Source organism: Dipodomys ordii, unplaced genomic scaffold (assembly GCF_000151885.1).
Source record: "Dipodomys ordii isolate 6190 unplaced genomic scaffold, Dord_2.0 Scaffold27, whole genome shotgun sequence".
NCBI classification, from domain to species: Eukaryota; Metazoa; Chordata; class Mammalia; order Rodentia; family Heteromyidae; genus Dipodomys; species Dipodomys ordii.
Genome location: NW_012267243.1, coordinates 17,841,775 through 17,861,220, shown reverse-complemented (window position 1 = coordinate 17,861,220; position 19,446 = coordinate 17,841,775). Strand labels below are relative to the sequence as shown.

The 19,446-nt window shown below is 38.8% G+C and overlaps 1 protein-coding gene across 13 annotated transcripts in view; it reads right to left on the bottom strand.

Annotated features, from left to right (window-relative positions):
* Prrc2c (proline-rich coiled-coil 2C) overlaps positions 1-19,446 on the bottom strand; it is a 56,455-nt gene that overhangs the window by 14,493 nt on the left and 22,516 nt on the right. For 11 of the 13 annotated variants that reach the window (XM_013015689.1, XM_013015698.1, XM_013015693.1 and 8 more), the window contains exons 16-24: positions 17,303-17,511; positions 14,215-14,369; positions 12,287-13,082; positions 11,964-12,049; positions 8,260-8,445; positions 7,876-8,127; positions 5,850-5,942; positions 2,497-2,598; positions 437-638 (exon numbers count right to left, since the gene is read on the bottom strand). In XM_013015689.1, the coding sequence (XP_012871143.1) occupies positions 437-638; positions 2,497-2,598; positions 5,850-5,942; positions 7,876-8,127; positions 8,260-8,445; positions 11,964-12,049; positions 12,287-13,082; positions 14,215-14,369; positions 17,303-17,511 (2,081 nt within the window). The remainder of the gene's footprint in view (positions 1-436; positions 639-2,496; positions 2,599-5,849; positions 5,943-7,875; positions 8,128-8,259; positions 8,446-11,963; positions 12,050-12,286; positions 13,083-14,214; positions 14,370-17,302; positions 17,512-19,446) is intronic. The other 2 variants (XM_013015690.1, XM_013015696.1) reach the window with 2 other exon arrangements.

The window sequence follows — 19,446 nt, the reverse complement described above, 5'->3', positions numbered from 1 at the left end:
TCTACCACTTGAGCCACTGCACCACTTCTGCTTTTTTCTTTTTGCTTATCTGGTGCTGAGGAATGGAACCCAGGGCCTCATACCTGCAAGGCAAGGGCTCTACCACTGAGCCACCTTCCCAGCCCTGCTTATGACCTTTAGGTTCAATCTCCAGTACAACAAAAAGATATTTAAGCACGGGTACCAGTGGTTCATGCTTGCAATTCTAGCTACTCAGGAGGCTAAGATCAGAGGATTGGGGTGTGACGTCTGGGCAGGAAAGCCCACAAGACCCCTATCTCCAAAATGCTGGAAGTGGAGCTGGGGCTCAGAGTGGTAGAGCTAGCCTTGAGCAATAAAACTTACAAACCCTTAAGTTCAAGGCCCTCCTCTCCTCCCCCAAAAAAAGAAAAAAAAAAAAAAAAGATTTAAGGGAAGGGTATAAAAGCAGTTCTACCAGACAGTGATGTTGTAGGAGTGACAGAAGCCACAGGAATCGGAGGCACAGACGCACTAGAGAATGAACTGTAGTTAGCAGGGCCGGGTCCACTAGTGCTACTGCTGACTCCAGCTGCCAGTGGGGGAGCTGTGGAGGTTACTGGAGACCCCTTTTCCCTTATGCTCGGAGAATTCTCCCACGCTTTGCGTGCAGATTCCATCTGCAATAACATAGATATTTATAACAATGTTAACATAAAATATAACCCTATGATTACATTTTTCATTTGCTCCTTTACTCAAACTGAGACAATCTACCAGCCCTCTAGTATTTTGTTCTTATAGCATACCTCAAATTAGACATAGTTCACGTGATCAATAGCTACACATACCTAATGAGACACAACTGGAGCATACAAGACAATTATCACAAATATGAGCATATTTAATAAGAAAAGTGCATATTTTGAAGATTTTTAGCAAAACCAGTGCAGTGCAAAAATCGGGTTGAAGATAATCTCTTTAAGACTGAGTTGTAACGGTTTATATAAGCAATTTTTGTTGTTGTTGCCATTTCTGGGGCTTGAGCTGAGGGCCTGAGTGCTATTCTTGATCTTTTAGTGTTCCACTACTTGAGCCACAGCTCCACTTAGGGCTTTTTGATGGGTTAACTGGAGTTTAAGCATCTTGTGGACTTTCCTGCCCAGACTGACTTTGAGCTGTGATCCTCAGATCTCAGCCTCCTGAGCAGCTAGGATTACAGGCCCAAGCACTGCCATCTGGCACATTCAACCTTTAATAGCACTGTTAGGAAACTGGGTGTTTGAGGTACACATTTCTGAAGTTTTAACCTACTTTAAAAATTTGAGAAATAGTACATATTTTATTCTATTTCCTGTAAAAAAAATACACATACTACTTAACCTTTTCTTAATGACTGCCATAATTACACACATTCTGAGGAGAAGCCTAGGGTAGGAAGTCGCAGAGTGCTTGCTACAAGCACAAGGTAAGAGTTCCAACCCTAACATGCCAAACATTAAACTAAATCATTCACAACAAACTAAAATGTTCTATTTCTGGCTTCAAGCAAACTAATTAACAATATTTAATTGCATATACAGTCAATGAAATCCAAACAAAACCTTTTAGTAATTTATTCACTTCTCAGAGAGATGACATAAAAAATAAAAATAAATGGAACCAGAGGAAGTTTTAAGGTAATGCAACTTAACTGAATGACTCCACATGAGTGAAAGGCAAAGTTGAATAGGGATTTTACAGAATTGGCTGGTTTAAAAATCATTACAGAAGATAATACATCTGCTTATGTGGCATTCTATTCTAATGATAAAAATCATATACATTGTAAGACTAAAGAACACAGGTTGAGACATTCATTCAACTGGAAAAACAACAGTAAAAGCAAACAGGAGTTAGTAGCAAACTGTTAAGTGACTGGTGGCTATAACCAGGAAGACACAAAGCACAAGTTAGCTATATAAAATTTCCCATCTCCAAGTCTGAAAGTTATTATGAGGCTTATGACTCAAACAGAAGAGTCCAGAAACCAACAATGTTCACATGACTAAAGACTTGGTTTTCTTTCCTTCTCTTGAAAGCTATCTAAATTCATTGTCAACCAATGCATCAGAAAGACCAACTGTAACAGAAGTCACGTTACATTTGCTCAGATCACGAACAAGCACCACAATTCATATCCTGTTCTTCTTAAGCTCTTAACCCCAAGGCAAACAACTTGTTTTAACTGCTCTTTCATCTAATATTTGTCACTACCCTGTATTATTCCAATTCATTCATGACTCAGGAAAGACAAAATCAAAACAAAACAAACCAACATTCTTACCATTATTATTTATTGGAAAATAAATCACAAACAAGAAATGTCCTGTATTTTAAAGACAGCACAATAGGGCTTGCTTTAAAGAAGAGGGTATCAAACCACTGTTAAGTGGTGTTAAGAGTTAGTAAGGTTTTAAAGTATAAATTCTCTCTAGTTTACGTACTGGTGCATGCAATCATTAATAATGGACCTTTCGAGATGTACGTTGTACATACCTTAAAGGTGAGGCTGAAAGTAGTGGGAGGAACGGAAGTGAGGCTGGAGCTCTGTTGTGCAGCCTCCCTCTTGGGGAGGGGCAGAGTGCTGGGCAAGGGGACCTGAAAAGGCAGGCGACAGGCAGGTATCACGCTAGCTGTGCTATGCACGGACGCCCACTAAGGAGCGGGCGACCACAAGGTTGTGGTTTTCAGCAGAGTCAACAGGGATACTAATTTACACCGTCTGTGGCACGACAGAGTGACCTACAGTTAATAATTAATGGGTAAGGGTACAAAGAGAAACACCTGGGGTGTTGCTTCTCACATTTAACATGTGTGTGACTCACCCAAGACTGCTGCTAAAATGTTAAATTTTTGATTATGCTTGTCAGGGTAAGACTTGAAACCAGGTGGGTCTAACAAGCTCCCAGGCGATGATGCTATTGCACGTCCAAGTGCCAAGTGTGCAGCAAGGTTCTGAGGAATACTATTTCACCATATATGGGGAATTCATAGGTTCCACCACGAGTACTTAATCTAACACTGGAAATACATGATATTTATCTCTTTGTTGAAATGCCACCTTCTGAGAGCTATATTTAAGAACACAAGTAATTCTTGGAGTATAGATTATCATCCTTATGTTTTTACAACAAGTATTGTTCTACTAGGATACTAATTAATAACAACAATTATGGGAAACCCACTCGCTGCCCATACATAGGTTTTCTCCCTTTTCCCTCTATTATCTTGGAATTTTATTGCTTCTGTTTATCTGTTTTCGGTTTACCCAGCTGTTCAAAAAAAAATGCTTGAGTTTTTTAAAATTATCATTCTGAGATACTATGGACTAGCTCATAGAGAGCTTTCACAGCCTGGATTACTTAATGTAGGTTCTTTTAAGTATCTTAATTATGCTTTATTATAATAAAAAATGCCACTTGCTTTTAAATCTTCAGGAAAACAAAAACAGGGGTAATACTATTCAGTATCAATTAAGACAGTGCGAAAAAAACTGTATTAAGCATCAGTAACAGAAGTAAACTGAAGTATAACTTAGTTAAGAAAACAAAAATTTATGTATAAAGTTGAAAAGAAAAAAACTTCAAAAGGACTTAAATTTTTCCTATGTGAGACTTTTGACTACTACAGTAAGTCCACAACCCCTGCAACATACGGCATAAAGCAAAACTGAAATAACTCTATGATGTTCCATGACCCAAACTTAACAGTTCTATCGCCAAACATATCCCAAGTATGCTGCTAATAATTAAACTGCAGACTATTTACATGAGACTGGGTCTTGTTCCTCTGGTTGTTTTCAATGTATAAGCCATGCATTTACAGAACATGCACAAACTATTAAAATGATCATGTGTTCATCCTCAAGACAAAATTTTAAAGGTTCTGGAAATTTTTTTCTTCTATACTCACATTTTTTTTTTTTGGATTGGTTGTGGGGCTTGAATTCAGGCCCTACGCATCATCCCTGAGCTTTTCTGCTCAAAGCAAGCACTCTATCACCCTACTTCGAGCCTTTTGTGGTAAACTGGAGAAGAGTCCCATGGAATTTCTTGCCGGGGCTGGCTTCAGACCATGATCCTCAGAATAGTTAGGATTATAGGCATGAGACATTGGTGCCTGGCTATCCCCACATTTTAATAGATATTATTTCAGATGGTTGAGAGAAGAAGCATCATATACTTTTTTTTTTTTGCGAACTGAATGTGCTACAAGTATTTGATTTTTTTTTTTTGGTCGGTCATGGAGCTTGAACTCTGGGCTTGGGCGCTGTCCCTCAGCTCTTCAGTTCAAGGCGAGTGCTCTACCACTTGAGCTACAGCGCCACCTCCAGTTTTCTTGTGGTTTTTATCGGAGATCGGAGTCTCACGGTCTTTCCTGCCCGGGCTGGTTTTGAACCGTGATCCTCAGATCTCAGCCTCCTGAGTAGCTAGGATTATAGGCGTGAGCCACTGGCGCCCGGCTAAGTATTTGATATTTTTAAAATGAGAAAATTATACTTAATTTTTACTGTTTCAGTATTTAGCTAACCTAGGAATTGATATTAGTATTTAAAATGAAGGGACATCTTCTATTTCCTAGGTTTCCTACCACACAAGGAGTTAACAAAAAGATATGTTTGCAAGGCCTAGTTTGACACATCAAAATTTAGTATCAAAAACTGGACGAAATGTGACAGCTCTTTTGCTCTTAACACTATGAGAAAGTATCACTCATTCTTCTCCATTCCACTAAGTCTTTCCACTGGAGCTCCAAAATTGGATTACATGTACGTCACTTTTCTAAAATTCCGTATACTTGCTATTAGAGGAAACAGCATGGGGAAAAATGCAAGGCCAAAGTTAAGATAATTATATTCAAAATGATAAAGTTCTTTGTGAAAAACCTTACAATATGTACATGTAAAAGATACTTTTGAAAATTAATATTTTAAGTTTAGTCTCATAGCTTTTGAATAGAGGTTTGTATTTCAAAGATCAGCTGACAATATCACTGAACATTTTTCTTCTAAAGGAGAGCTGCACGTAAATTACTTCTAAAGCGCTGTTCTTAAGTTATACTGTTATTAACATTTTTCAGTTTACAACGTTTCTATCAGTGAGCTGGACAAAATGATAAATTATCTTAACTATTCTTCTTTTGGTACTAGTCCTGGGGCTTGAACTAAGGGGCTGAGCAATGTCCCTGAGCTTCTCTGCTCAAGGCTAGTGCTCTAGCACTTGAGACCCAATTCCATTTCTGGTTTTTTGGCGGTTAATTGGAGGTAAGGGTCCAACCTCCTGAGTAGCTAGGATAACTACTATGAGCCAACTGTATGAGACTGGCTGTATAGCTTTTATCATAAACTTCAACTATAGCATGTTTACTCTGGGAGACTGGGGTTCAATTTACAATGGGATTCAATACCACCTGATATGAGAGTATTTGAGTTTGAAAGTGGTTTTAGATACTTCATTATAGCTCAACATAACGTACACATATATAATTGTACACATTATAGCTCAATTTTCATAGCAGCAATGTTGGCAAAGACATAAACTGAAAAAGAAATAATAGCATCTTTGGAAAGCTGACGATTTCAAGGAAAAGTAAAAGTTTACTTTGCTGGGACATGCTCAAGAGGTATAGCAATTTTCTCATAAGCAGGCCTTACGTTCAATCACCAATACTGCTTCAAAACAAGGCCTATTTTTGATTATTGTTATGACTTATAATACAATGCTTACAGAAACAAATTTACTATCAGTATTTCCCTGGTAAGTCAAATATTGGTCATAATAGTAGTAAAAGATCTGAGGTAACTTCAAGATTCCTAGCCAAACTTGTCAAAATCTCAAGTGATTACTTACATTATTAACCAAAGTATCCTCCATCTTTGTACTATTAGTAGCCACAGTAGTAGGCAGAGAAGAAGAAGGTGTAGTATAATCTGTTACAGACTCCTGTGGAAGAAGAATAAGAGAAAAAAAAAGAACTTTTTTACAAAGTGAATAAATAAAACACATTTTTAGTGATAGCCCTAACAGTAAAATTGTTTTGGAAGAAAGCAGTGGAGGGCAAATAGTTAAGACTTCGTTTAAAACTAAATTCTCAAATAGCAGTGGTGATATATTCACATGCTGAATAACTTTATTACTGAGCCTTTTCATATTTAAAAAATGCACTACATAGTACTAGGAGGTCATTAATAGTACCAAATATTTATTTTCATGTTAAATATTTTATTCATTTCCCATACTTATCTATAGGTTATACATTTTGAATTATATGAATTCAGGTTGGAGGACAGAGAACATTGTTCAAATGATATGAGATCAAATCTATATTCCTTCTCATGACTGTATGTACTGGAGTGAACACAAGATGGCAAACAGAAATTTGCCTCAATAAATATAGTTGTCCTGCTGGTATCTATGGCAAACTAGTTTCAGGACCCTTAGACATCAAAATTTGTGGAAGCTTAAGTTGCTTATATAAAATTGGATAGGATTTGCAAAATGTTAGGTGATAGGACAAAATTAATAGGACTTAAGAAACAAAGAACTTCTGCTCATCTGGTTGAACCACTACTAAATATCCCTATGCTGCTGATCACATGTACGGTGTATAACATGTGAACACTGTTATATGTTATAGACTGTGATAGACAATTTGCTCCAGGAAAGTTAGAATGAACTTGTGACTTTAACTGAGCATCATTATTCCACAATACTGTGAAATTCGGGAAATTATGTAATCAATCACACACACACAAAAAAAGAACCTCGGGGAAGGTAGGGAGGGAAGGGATGGTAGGGGGAAAACAATGGAGGGGGGGTAACAACGTTCAATAGGAAGTGTACTCATTACCTTGCTCATGTAACTGTAACCCTCTGTACGGTATCTTTACAATAAAAAAAATTGGATAGGATTTGGATATAACATATGCACACATTCAAGTATACCTTCAATAAATCTCTACCGATTACCGGTGATGCCTGATACACATACACACCCTCACACTCAGAATACACTTAGTTGCACTATTTCGTTTAGGACATAGTTAAGGGCAGAGGATCTATCTCAGTGGTTGAGTCCTTGTTCAATACAGATCCAAGTTTTGTTTGCAGGGGTGGGGAGGGGGTGATTGTGATATGCAGCTGGTTGAATTCATGGATGGTGAGCTCACAGATGAGGGCAGACCATATATTGAAGGACATCTATCTTTATTCAATTTGGCCCTTAAATCCAATCAACATTTAGTGTTTAACCAAAGAAAGGCAATGGTTCCACTCATGAAAGACAACTGGTCCAGAGTCCAAGCACCACAACCAAGGGAAAAAAAGAGAGAAGACAGACAACTGGCTGTATGGTAGTTACTATAAACTGGCCATTTTCCTCACTTTTAGCAAAATAAAAAGTAGCTTAGAGCCATTCTAGCAAAGCCTACAAACCTAACAAAAAAGATTCCCATTTCATGTAGACATTTTCCAGTTGAAGCAACTCAGTACAAAAGAATTTCTACAAAAATTTACTACCAACAATTATATATTACAGATGGACACCATGGAAATCTGTTTTGTATCCAGGCGCTGGTGGCTCATGCTATTCAGCAGGCTAAGACATGAGGATCCTTGTTCAAAGATAGTTTAGGCAAACATATCTCAGACTCTCATGTCTAACTACCAGCAAAAGCGCGAGGCCCTGAGTTTAAGAGTAACTACTACGATAGCCCCCTTCCCCACCCAAAGGAAGAACATCTACTTGGCAGAATAACTCAGAGGCTCCATGCTTATCTGCCTCAGCAAAAAAAGTACACTGCTGCTATTCTGGTTTATTTTAGACATAGCCTGGCCTGTACATCAAGTGAACTGGTAATCCGCACATGAACCTTACCTTTGCATTAGCACTGTATTCTGCAGATGACACAGAGATCATTGTTCCGATTTCAGTAGACATCTCAGAGACTGCTTTGGTTTCCTTTGTTGAAACAGGATCTGTGCTTCTGACTGTAGGAGAGCTGGGCTTCTCTTGCCCTTCTGGCTCCACCTGTTGGGCGTCTTTTACTTTTCTATTTTTGAGTGACCTTTCCTTTCCAATGGGACCCGGTTTATGTTCTTTGTTTTCTATGAGATTCAAATCTGGAAGCTAAAATCAATGTTTGTAAGACGGACCACCATGTGAAACATTTATTAAAAACCCAATTTGAGTTTAAAATGGTTTGCTTTCTGTAAGTGCAGTGGAGTGGTTTTCCTGCAGTGATCCTAAGATCATGTTTACCTTCTGGGCTTTGATAGGCCCTGCCCGTGGCGGTTTCTGCCGCTGCTCTTTAGGCTCAGGTATCTTTTCAGATTTTTCAGGAAGCACAGGGACTACTTCATTTTCACCACCATTTGAAGCTGGAGCACCAAACTGAATCGTGTCAATTCCAATTTCAACGCTACTCTCTTGATTATTCTTTGTCCCCTATTGTAAGAATATTTAAAATCTGTTACCAAAGCAATGTTCAGATTTGATTGAAAATGGTTTATGTAATACTACCATATAAAACAGTACAGCAGAAGTTTAATTTGAATATTAACTGACATCAATTGGCATTTTAGGGGAACGTTTCCTGAAGCACTCTTGGCTTGTAATAGAAAACAAATTATGAAAACTAGGAAAAAAAATTTAATGTGTAAAGGCCTAGATCTTGTAAGTGTGGTGATCATGAGTGAATCATAGCTTCAAATCGTTTCATCCCTTAAAAACAACTGTAAAAGCAACAAGTACACAAAGATACTATGAAACAGACAAAACTGTGAAGAAAAGCAATCAAGGAATACCAGTGCCACTTAGATCTTGGAAAACAAAATCAATTCAACAAGTTACTGAGTACAGTCTTTGTGCTAGGCAATGTAATTTGGATTCAAGTGATTAAGAGACAAAACAAAAATCTCTAAAGAGTGTTGTTAGTTCCTGAGGAGAACATATTGATACTGAATGAAATCCATAGGAAATGTTTCAGAAAAAAAACACATCTACCATAAACTAATACAAAAAGGGCCATGAGAATGCAGTACAGCAGCATTAGTAGCAGAGATGGATGGCATGGGGCTCCATTACAGATTAAACCAGGCACAAAGTTCAACTACAGTTTTGGCCTATGACTACTTTGGTATTCTTGAACTTAATGTGATTAGACGCTACATTGCAGTCTAGCAGTTTCACTTTACATTCACTTTCAAATATAGGCAAATGTTGATCTAAGTTTCAATAAAAATGTCCTTTTCTTCTGGTCAATGTGGAAATCCTACAATCAGATAAATGTAAACTTATTAGTATTAAGAGTAACATGCTGGGCTGGGAATGTGGCTTAGTGGTAGAGTTCTTGCCTAAGCATGCATGAAACCCTGGGTTCAAGTGGTAGAGTGCTAGCCTTGAGCAAAAGCATCTCAGGGAAAGTGCCCGGGCCCTGAGTTCAAGCCCCAGGACTGGCAAAAAAAAAAAAAAAGAAAAAGAAAAAAGGAGTAACATACTGTATAGTATATTCATGACTGTGAAAGCTTCTGTACAAAATAATTAAGACCTCATTCATAAACACAAAAAGGTTTAGCAACGATTAAGCAATTTTTTTTGGTCCGGATGTGGGGCCTGAACTCTGGGCCTGGGCGCTGTCCCTCAGCTCTTCAGCTCAAGGCTAGCGCTCTACCACTTGAACCACAGCGCCACTTCCGGCTTTTTTTCTTTTTGCTTATGTGGTGCTGGGGAATCGAACCCAGGGCCTAAGGCATGCAAGGCAAGCGCTCTACCACTGAGCCACCTTCCCAGCCCTAAGGAAATTTTTAAGAGCACCATAACCATTGACATAAAAAATGCCTATAAAATACAGAACACAAATAATGACTCTACTTCATTAGTCATTTAAGAGTACTGTTGAAAATGCTTTCTATCTTGTGAAATGTCAACTGATTTGAAAATTCAACAACTTTTTTCTATTAACAACAAAAGACAAAAAAAAATCATCTTCTGATCATAAAGATGAACAAAAAAAGTGTGGAGGAAAAAAATGAGGAACTTCCAAAACATGTAGGTCCCATATGGACTAAAGGTCAGGGCAGAAACATCCTGCACCTTAATGCTGCAGATGTCTACAAGAAACATCTGTGGAAAAACAACACTCCAATATATCCTTCCAACGGCACAGATGAGCTGAAGGTGTGTTTAAGGGACAGTCTCTAGGATTAATGTAACAACAAACGTATGAGAGTTCCTCAACAGTGAATCCAGTGATTTGATACTGGTTGTGCAGAGTTCTCTAAAACAGTTTAATACCGAAAGAGGCCTACTCTAGACCAGCTATATCTGAAAACCGGCAGGTGAGGTGGCATCAAGATTTTTTCCCATGCATTTGAAAAACGTTTTTTATTGTTATTATAAAGGTGATGGACAGAGCAGCTCCTGTTACACAGGTCAGATAAAAAGTACATTTCTTTTTGAACATAATCACTTCCCCTCGCCTTCTCCCAGTTTTTCCCTCCCATGCCTCCCACCCAAGTTTTAGTTCGTCTTCAAGTGTCTAGTGAATATCACTGCTGACATTTGTTCACCCTGTGTTCCACAGTTTCTGTTCCCCCTTCCACTCCCCAAAGACAGATAAGACAAAAGGAAAACAACAGCAACGGAGGAAAAAAAAAAAAACCTCTTTTCATCATTTTCTTGAGTTCATTTTGATGGTATTTTATATGATCAAATACACATAGATATTGTGCCTGAAAATAACCTCCTCTAGCCTCACTGTATGTGAATGTCTCAAGACGTGTGTTAATTTATCAAGCTGCAGTTTTTTGTTTTTAAACCATCCAGTGTGTCTGCTGATTTCTAGGCACATTCTGGCTATCAAAAATGAGGGAAACCATGTAACCTATGTTTCTCTGGGTCTGGCTTACTTCGCTCAACAATGCTATAAAGAGGAAACAAAATCTTAAATCTTTCTTCATCCTTCATCTACTGGCCTATTCTGCTGTGCTCTGCGTTCTTTTATTTTGTTGGTTGTGGGACCTGAACTCTGGGCCTGGGCGCTGTCCCTCAGCTCTTCAGCTCAAGGCTAGTGCTCTATCACTAGAGCCACAGTGCCACTTCAGGCCTATTTTGCTTACGTGGTGCAAGGCAAGCACTCTACCATTGAGTCATCTTCCCAGCCCCTCCTGTTTTACTCTTATAATGACAATGTGTTCTTAAGAAGACATACTCAAGATAACTGACTTTTGTTTTTGGTCAGTTCTTGGGCTTGAACTCTGGGCCTGGGCATGGTTCCTCAGCTCTACAGCTCAAGGCTAGTGTGGTTTATTGAAGGTAAGAGTCTCATGGACTTTCCTGCCAGGGCTGGCTTTGAACTGTGAGCCTCAGATCTCAGCCTCCTGAGTAGCTAGGATTATAGGGGTGAGCCACTGGTGCCTGGCGATAACTGATTTTTTAAAAATAAGTACCATAGTGTTTATGAAAGTCCCATGTTTCTAGGTAATAGTCTCATGGGGACTCATGAGGCTGTGGGTACTGTGGTACCCATGGCCCATCACTGATGTCTTTACCAGAATGTTACGTAGTTTATGATTGTACTACTAAGTCTCCAGTGAACTCCATATGGCCAACTCAATCCAGTGACTTTATCACATGACTTCTATCAGCAGCAGCATTTGACATACTTCATCTATTCCTTCTTAGATAAACTCATCTTTCTCTTTAAAGAGAAAACGTGGCTTTTAGGATACTTACCCAATCACAGAGGTTCTATGTCTCCTATACCTGAGGTGGAAAACCCCCAACACTGACATTTTGATTCTCTTTCTGAACTACTTTCATAATCATTGTTTTTTGGTAGTCTTATCCAACTCTATACAAATTCCCATTCCCAGACTGATTATTCCTTCTGTACTACTTTGTTTCTTTGCCACCAATTAGCATAGCTTCCCACCTCTTCCAAATGCCATTATGTCCATTCCTACCTCTGATGAAGTAGCTGATCCAAATGATGTTAAGGGTTTATTCCATGCACTGACTGTAGGTGGCTGCAGTGGACTAATTGGACCTACTGAAAAAAAAAAAAAAGAAAGAATGTGGCCTTTAAAATTTAAAAGTGAATAATCTCCATTCCTTTTGACACTTCTTTTTGGTAATAGTAGTCAGGCAGTTAAAAAAAAAAAAGACTGTCACACATAAAGTTGTTCTTAAAAGCAAAAGTAAGTTCCTTGGCCAAGTTAATTATATGGACTGAAAAGCTCAGCACTTCCATGCTGTTATCCACCCCACAATTCCGGGTTGCACTTACATTTCTTAGAGATGTCATTTAGCACAGCTGGAGGGGCCACTTTATTATCCCATAATTCAGCTGTAAGAGTGCTATGTGATTGTGGGGTCTGAATGGATTTTCCTGGAGCTACATAATCTGTGCCATTGGATGTTTGAGCTGAAGGTAACCGAATTGAAGGTGGTGGTTGTTTTGCAGATGGTGTTGAAGCTTGTAGTGGGCTCTGAATTGGTTTGTGGGTCTGTGCCTGAGTTGGGGCTGGAGCAGTTGGGGCTGGGGCTGGGGCTGGAGCTGGGGCTGGGGCTGGAGCTGGGGAAGGGGATGCGGCCGCGGCTGGTGGAAGTGGGACTGAGGTGGTGGGGGCTGGAGCTGGGGAGGTTGGTACAGATGGGGTTGGCACTGAGGTTGGAGGTGAAGCTGGCGTTGGGGCTAGGGCTGAAGCAAGGACAGGAACTGGGGAAGGGACAGGGGTTGGGGCAGGGGCTGAAGCTGGAGGTGAGGAAGAGGCTGTGGATGTAGTTGAAGTGGAGGTTACTGGAGCTGGAGCTGAGGTTGAATTTAGAACCGGAACTGGGGTTGAGGCTGGAACCAGAACTGAAGGAGATGCTAGAGCTGGAGCTAGGGTTGAGGCTGGGGCAGGAGCTGAGGTTGGAGTCACAATGGAAACTGAAGTCGAGATTGGGGCTGGAGCTGTGGTTGCAGCGGAGACAGGAGACTGGATTTGCTGGGTCCCTGTAGCCTGCTTTTTGGCAAATCTTGGAGGAAGCTTGGAAGTCTGATTTCTTCCTTTGTCACTTGTACTCTTTTTGTTCCAGACCTGTAAAATTGGTGGGAATCATTTAGGTCAACTATATAGCTAAAAGTAACAGTTCATGCATATAGTATTTTTTTTTTTGTTGGTCTTGGGGCTTGAACTCTGGGCCTGGGCGCTGTCCCTCAGCTCTTCAGCTCAAGGCTAGCGCTCTACCACTTGAGCCACAGCACCACTTTCGGTTTTCTGGTGGTTTATTGGAGATAGGAGTCTCACGGTCTCTCCTGCCCTGGCTGGGGTTGAACCGCGATCCTCATATCTCAGCCTCCTGAGTAGCTAGGATTACAGGCGTGAGCCACCAGCGCCTGGCCATGCATATAGTAGTTAAAAGATCTTTTTACTAGCTTGTATTAGATACTCATTGTTAAGGTTGCTAATAAGAATTCAAGATAATATCCACAAATATACACCATATATTTCAGTGTTTAAATTCTGAGATAAAGGACGTTTGTAATAAATTTGGCATTAAAACTTGACTTGGGATGAAATAGTTTACAATATCTTCAACTCACTTTAGCCACAAAAACATAAACTTCAGAGTATGGCTGGTGTTTTACTACAGAGTACGTGCACTATTCTTAACTTTAAATTCCCTCACTTCTGAAAGTATCTGAATCTAAGGGCTAGGAATTCAATTGACTCAAATATGTACTTAAATAGCTATGCATTTATTATTATTATTTTTGCTGGTCCTGGGAGTGGTCTCTGAGATCCTTTTGCTCAAGGCTAGCACTCTACCACTTGAGCCACTGTGCCACTTTAAGAGACTCAAGACTTTCATGCCTGGGCTGATTGATTTTCAAATCTCAGCCTCTTCACTAGCTAGGATTATAGGCATGAGCCAATACTATCCAGCTAAGCTGTGTATTTGAATAAGCTAAATTAGATTAAATGGGAACTTTTATATACTAAGAATCTATAGTTTTAATAGTAGCTCATGGCATTTGTGTTTAGATTTCCAAGATCATCAGAAATTATCTCATCATATAGCAAATAAATAAAATACACCTAGTTTATGAGTTTCAACTATGAATATAGAAATCACTCAAAACTTGTAATAAACACAAAAACCGGAATCGTTTGTATACTATTCTTTAAACAATGATCTACATAACTAACAACTGATAAAGCTGTAAACCTGTATGACTTGTTCTTCCTTCTTCCGGCGTTCCTCATCCTGTAAACGTTTTTGTTGTTTCTTAGATACCACTTCAGTAAAACCATCATCATTTAAATTTGACTGGGGATCTTCAACCACTGTGACTTCAGGATGATCATCAATTATAACAACACCTGCCAGTAGGAAAAGCAATTTAATTAATACTTTACTCATGTTAAATGAAGTAGAAATGTTTGTCCAGTAGCTAAAATAAAAGCTAGAGGTCTAGTTCTCATCATTCTGGGGTATAATAATGTACCCTGTACCTTGTAAGATGGGTGGCAATTCATTAGTAAGATTTAGAAAGTTTCAGAATTATGAAAAATTCATTAAGTCCTAAAACTATATGCTTTCAATAATATTTTGGTTTTTCCTTACTTAAGCAATAAAAGTTAATGTCTAGGAAAATAAATTAAACAAAACACCCCAAACACAAATTATTACATGACTTAACTCTTAAACATCAGATCTAAAATTTTTTTTAGTGCTTTACCACATTTACATTTACCATTCTAAGAGGTAGCTTATTCCTTTTTACAAAGGATAAATAAGCTCTAAGAAGCTGATTTACTAAAGGTAAGGTGACTAAGTGTAGCTACCCATATAAATCGTAATGCTTGTATTTACAAGGACCCCTATATAATTTGTAGTTGTTAAAATGTCACTATAAAGTGGCACAGATGTACAAGAATTAAAATCAACTTAATGGCCGTAAACTGATTGGTGGTGGTGGTGACTCAAATGTTTGAGTCTTTGCCTGCTTAGCAGGCTAGAAGACGAGTTCATCTCTTAGTAACCCACACACACATTTCACATAAAACCAAAAAAATTTGAATCCGGATAAATAGTATTTCAAATAAAATCAGCTTAGTTTAACAGATTTTTTTTTTTTTTTTCCTGGTTGTGGGGCTTGAACTCTGGGCCTGGGCGCGATCCCTCAGCTCAAGACCAGCGCTCTACCGCTGGAGCCACAGCTCCACTTCCCCTTTCCTAGTGGTTTATTGGAGGTTAATAGTCTCAAGGACTTTCCTGCCTGGGCTTGGCTTTGAACCGAGATCCTCAGATCTCAGCCTCCTGAGTAGCTAGGATTATAGGATTACAGGTGTGAGCCACAGCCTAACAGATATGATTTGTGACTATAGATTTAATTATATAATCCAAGAGATTTGCCTTTTTTTTATTTTGTTTTGTTTTATGCTGCTCTTAGGCTTGGATTCAGGGCCTGGGCACTGTCCCTGAGCTTTTTTAGCTCAAGGCTAGTGCTCTATCACTTTAAGCCATGGTTAACTGAAGAGTCCAACAGGTTTTTCCTGCCGGAGCTGGCTTTGAACTGCGGAAGTTCAGACCTCAGCCTCCTGAGTATCTAGGATTACATCAATAAGCCACTGGCAATGATTTCTCAAGAATTTCCATGCTTTTTTGGTAAACATACTGAACACTCACATTCAGGTAGACTAAAGGAGCATGAAAATGGTTTCCATCCTTTTAAAATTACTGTCATACTGTTTCTCTAGTAAAGCTTGACTTAAAAAGAAAAAGCAGCCAACTGATTATTAATGTCTAAAATATACTTCTGCTTTTAAATCCTTTAAAGAAATTAACTATGACACATACTCATTCCAATGTAAATGTTACACGTCTAACATCTTAAAGATCACTATCATGGGACATTTAACAGAACTGTTAGCCTACCTAAGATACCAATAGCACTTTACCCCAGCTTCTGAGAACTGAAAATGTTTCACAAGCTGGGAGCCAGTGGCTCATGCCTGTAATCTTAGCTGCTCAGGAGGCTGAGATCTGACGATTCCAGTTCAAAGTCAGCCAGGGCAGTAAAGTCCGTAAGTCTCATTTCTCCAATAAACCATCAGAAAACTGGAAGTGGTGCTGTAGTTCAAGTGGTAGAGCACTACCCTTGAACTGAAGAGCTGAGGGACAACGCCCAGGCCCAGAGTTCAGGCCCCCCAACAACAACAAAAAAACAAAAAACCCAAAACTTTCAGAGACTATATGCTCCCTAAGAAAACAAGTTACTCAAGTTGAGTGTTATTCCTATAACCTAGCATCCATTCTCAAAAGTTTGGAGTAGAAATGACCCAGATGACACTGAGGATCACACTTTGAGAAAGTGGTCCAGAAATAGTGTCCAAAGAACTGACTAAATTACTTTTAATATTTACAATTACTAAGTAGAAGAAAAATCCATCTATAGCACGAATATCAAAATAACTATGCTAACTCTTAACTTTCCCATTACTATGATATGGACTTAACTTTAAGCAAATCAGTAAGTCAATTTTAAAGTATTTTCAGTTTCCATTTCATCTGTAATAATGGCAGATTGTACATTTTAACTGTATAAATGTCTATTATTCATGGATATTTCTCATCCAATATTCTTGTTATTCTTCAAATTTGACAGTTGATTTCATGATTTTCCTAAATTATTTATCAATAGTAACACTGTCTCCCATTCTATCACTTATTCTCTATGGCTATCTTAGAAATTAATTTTACCAAGCACACAATTTTTTGTGTTATATTTCTACCCTTTTAGGTAGTGGTACTGGGAATTCAGAGCCTTGGGTGTGCCTACAATGAAGCAAGCAATCTACCACTTAAGCCACAGCCCATTTTTGTTTCATTTTTCAAACAGTTTTGCATGGATGCCTGTAATTCTATTTACAACTTCTTTCAAGATGGGAGGATAAACATGTACCATACCAAGCAGATATTCTACCTTCCAAGTAGCTAGGACTACAGACATGAGCCACAGTGCCTAACATTTTTTTCCTATTTTCAAGAATAAAACAATACAGGTAATTACGTTTTTCATGCTTTTTCTTAACGAGGTAGGATGGGTAAAATTTTTCATCAAAAAACAAAAACAAAAACCAGTAAAACCTTGTGGGATTATTAAGCATTCAAGGCTACACTAAGAGCTGATATCATTTTAGCTTGTGTTAAAACAGTGTTTCCTAATCAGCTTCTAGCATCGTCTTGTTGGATGACTGACTTCTTATAGTATCCCCCTAAATGAAACAAACCAAGGGAACCTATGACATACTTGCATAATTATTGAGATCAAACTGTGATAAAGCATCTACTTTCTCTTTGGGTTTTTTAGGAGCAGGTTTGGTGTCTTCTCTTTTCTTCCCAGTGGCATCTTTGAGATTCTTTTGGCCTGTACCATTAGGTGTTCCTTCCTGGTGGTGTGAAGAACTGCCATTGACAGAATCACTACCAGTAGTGCCTGCAGACGGGTCATCAAATGGCCTACAAAGAAATGAGACATTAATCCTAACAAAACAAAAACACTCTTGATGATTCCTCAAGATGAAAACAGCACTGCCATAATAGATTCCAAATCTAATATTAACAAGTCAGAGCAACTTTTTAAAATTCTTTTTTGTCCATCATGGGGCTTGAACTCTGGGCCTGAGCGCTGTCCCTCAGCTCTTCAGCTCAAGGTGAGCGCGCTAGACCACTTGAGCTACAGCTCCACTACTTTTTTTTAGTTGTTTTCAGCAACTAAGTTCCAGAATTCTAAATTACTTCAGAAGATTTTTCATTACATTCATTTTTAAAATCATTATAAAACAACCATTTAGCACTGTTCATAGCAGAAAGTTTCTGCAATCTTATCAAGTTTCAAGTATTTAGAACTGGATCCTTCCCCCTAAAGGTGGGCAATGTAAGAAAATAAAGCTTAAAAAAAATCAAACCAAACCTAACCGAACCGAACCAGCCAGCATCTGTTTACATAACATGTGCATATACATACTGAAAAACACTGTCAGGTGTGTGGTACAAGCCTGTTGTGCCCATGCTGCTTGGGAAGCAGATGTAGGATCATGAAGGCTGGTACAACAAAATTAGGGAAACACTACATCAAAACGCCACAGGAACAAAATAAATGGGAATATGGTTCAAGTGGAAGAAGCCTTACCCAGCATGCTCCAGACTTGGGGTTGAATGCCTAGTGCTACCTTCCATACTTTAGCTACAGAAATATTTCACGTCACAAACCTAATATATTTCTAGTTCTCGTTCTTTAACTAGTATTTCTCAGGAATACTTTAAAAACAATTCCAGACAAAAATAAATGACAGAGTGGTTTACTATTAATTTTCATGTTAGCTTATATTACACTACAGTAAAAGATGATATACATTTTCAAAGATCTGAAAATGAATTAGCATCATCATGTAAATAGGATTTGTCTTTACTACAATCAGCCACTGTTTTGCGCAGGTTCAAAGCTAGATATAGCATGTACCACTACACCCAGCTTGTTGGTAGAGATGGTTTATCTTGCTTAGACTGGCCTCCTCCATCTATTCTTTACGTTGCAGGGATTAAAAATGTGCCCTACCCACCCAGTTTACTCAGTATTGTTTTTGTGTGTGGTGTTAGGGTCTCAAGTCAGGATCTTGTGCTTACTAGGGTGGTGCTCTGTTACTTGAGCTATGCAGCCAGACTAGCTTTTGGCTGGTTATTTTAGAGATGGATCTTCTAAACTTTTCTGTCTGGGCTGGTAGTCTCAAACTGCAAACTTTCAGATTGTAGCTTCCCAAGTAGGTAGGCTAAGAGATGTGAGCCATTGGTGCTTGGCTCAGTACAGGTATTATGCTGCTATCAGACTTATTAAAGGGATGTGCATATTCTTAAGGTAAGAAGGTACTCAGGAAATGCAACTGGCCATTGTTATGTCTTTGAACTTTCTTGAATTCTCTGAAAAGTAAAAATACTTTCCACTACCAGTATGTGTAACTAGGAACTGAACTAATGTATTTCATAAACAAACCTCAGTTCTGGTCGTAAATCTAGGAATTTGGTCTAAAAACAGGACCTACCATAATACTTGCTTACTATATACCAGGTATTACTACAGGTGTACCAAGAATAATCACTTGATGTTCTTCACGAATCCTTATGAGCGCTATTATTTTCTCCCTGTTTTACTCATGAGGAACCAACTACCAAGTAGTCGAGTCCAGATGTCACAGAGCCGTTAGGAACCTCAGGTGTCAAGTTTGCAATGCCTTCTCCTTTTCCAATACTGAAGTTTAGCAATTTAAAGACCACCACAGGGCTGGGAAGGTGGCTCAGTGGTAGAGCGCTTGCCTTGCATGCCTGAGGCCCTGGGTTTGATTCCTCAGCACCACATAAGCAAAAAGAAAAAAAAAAGCTGGAAGTGGTGCTGTGGCT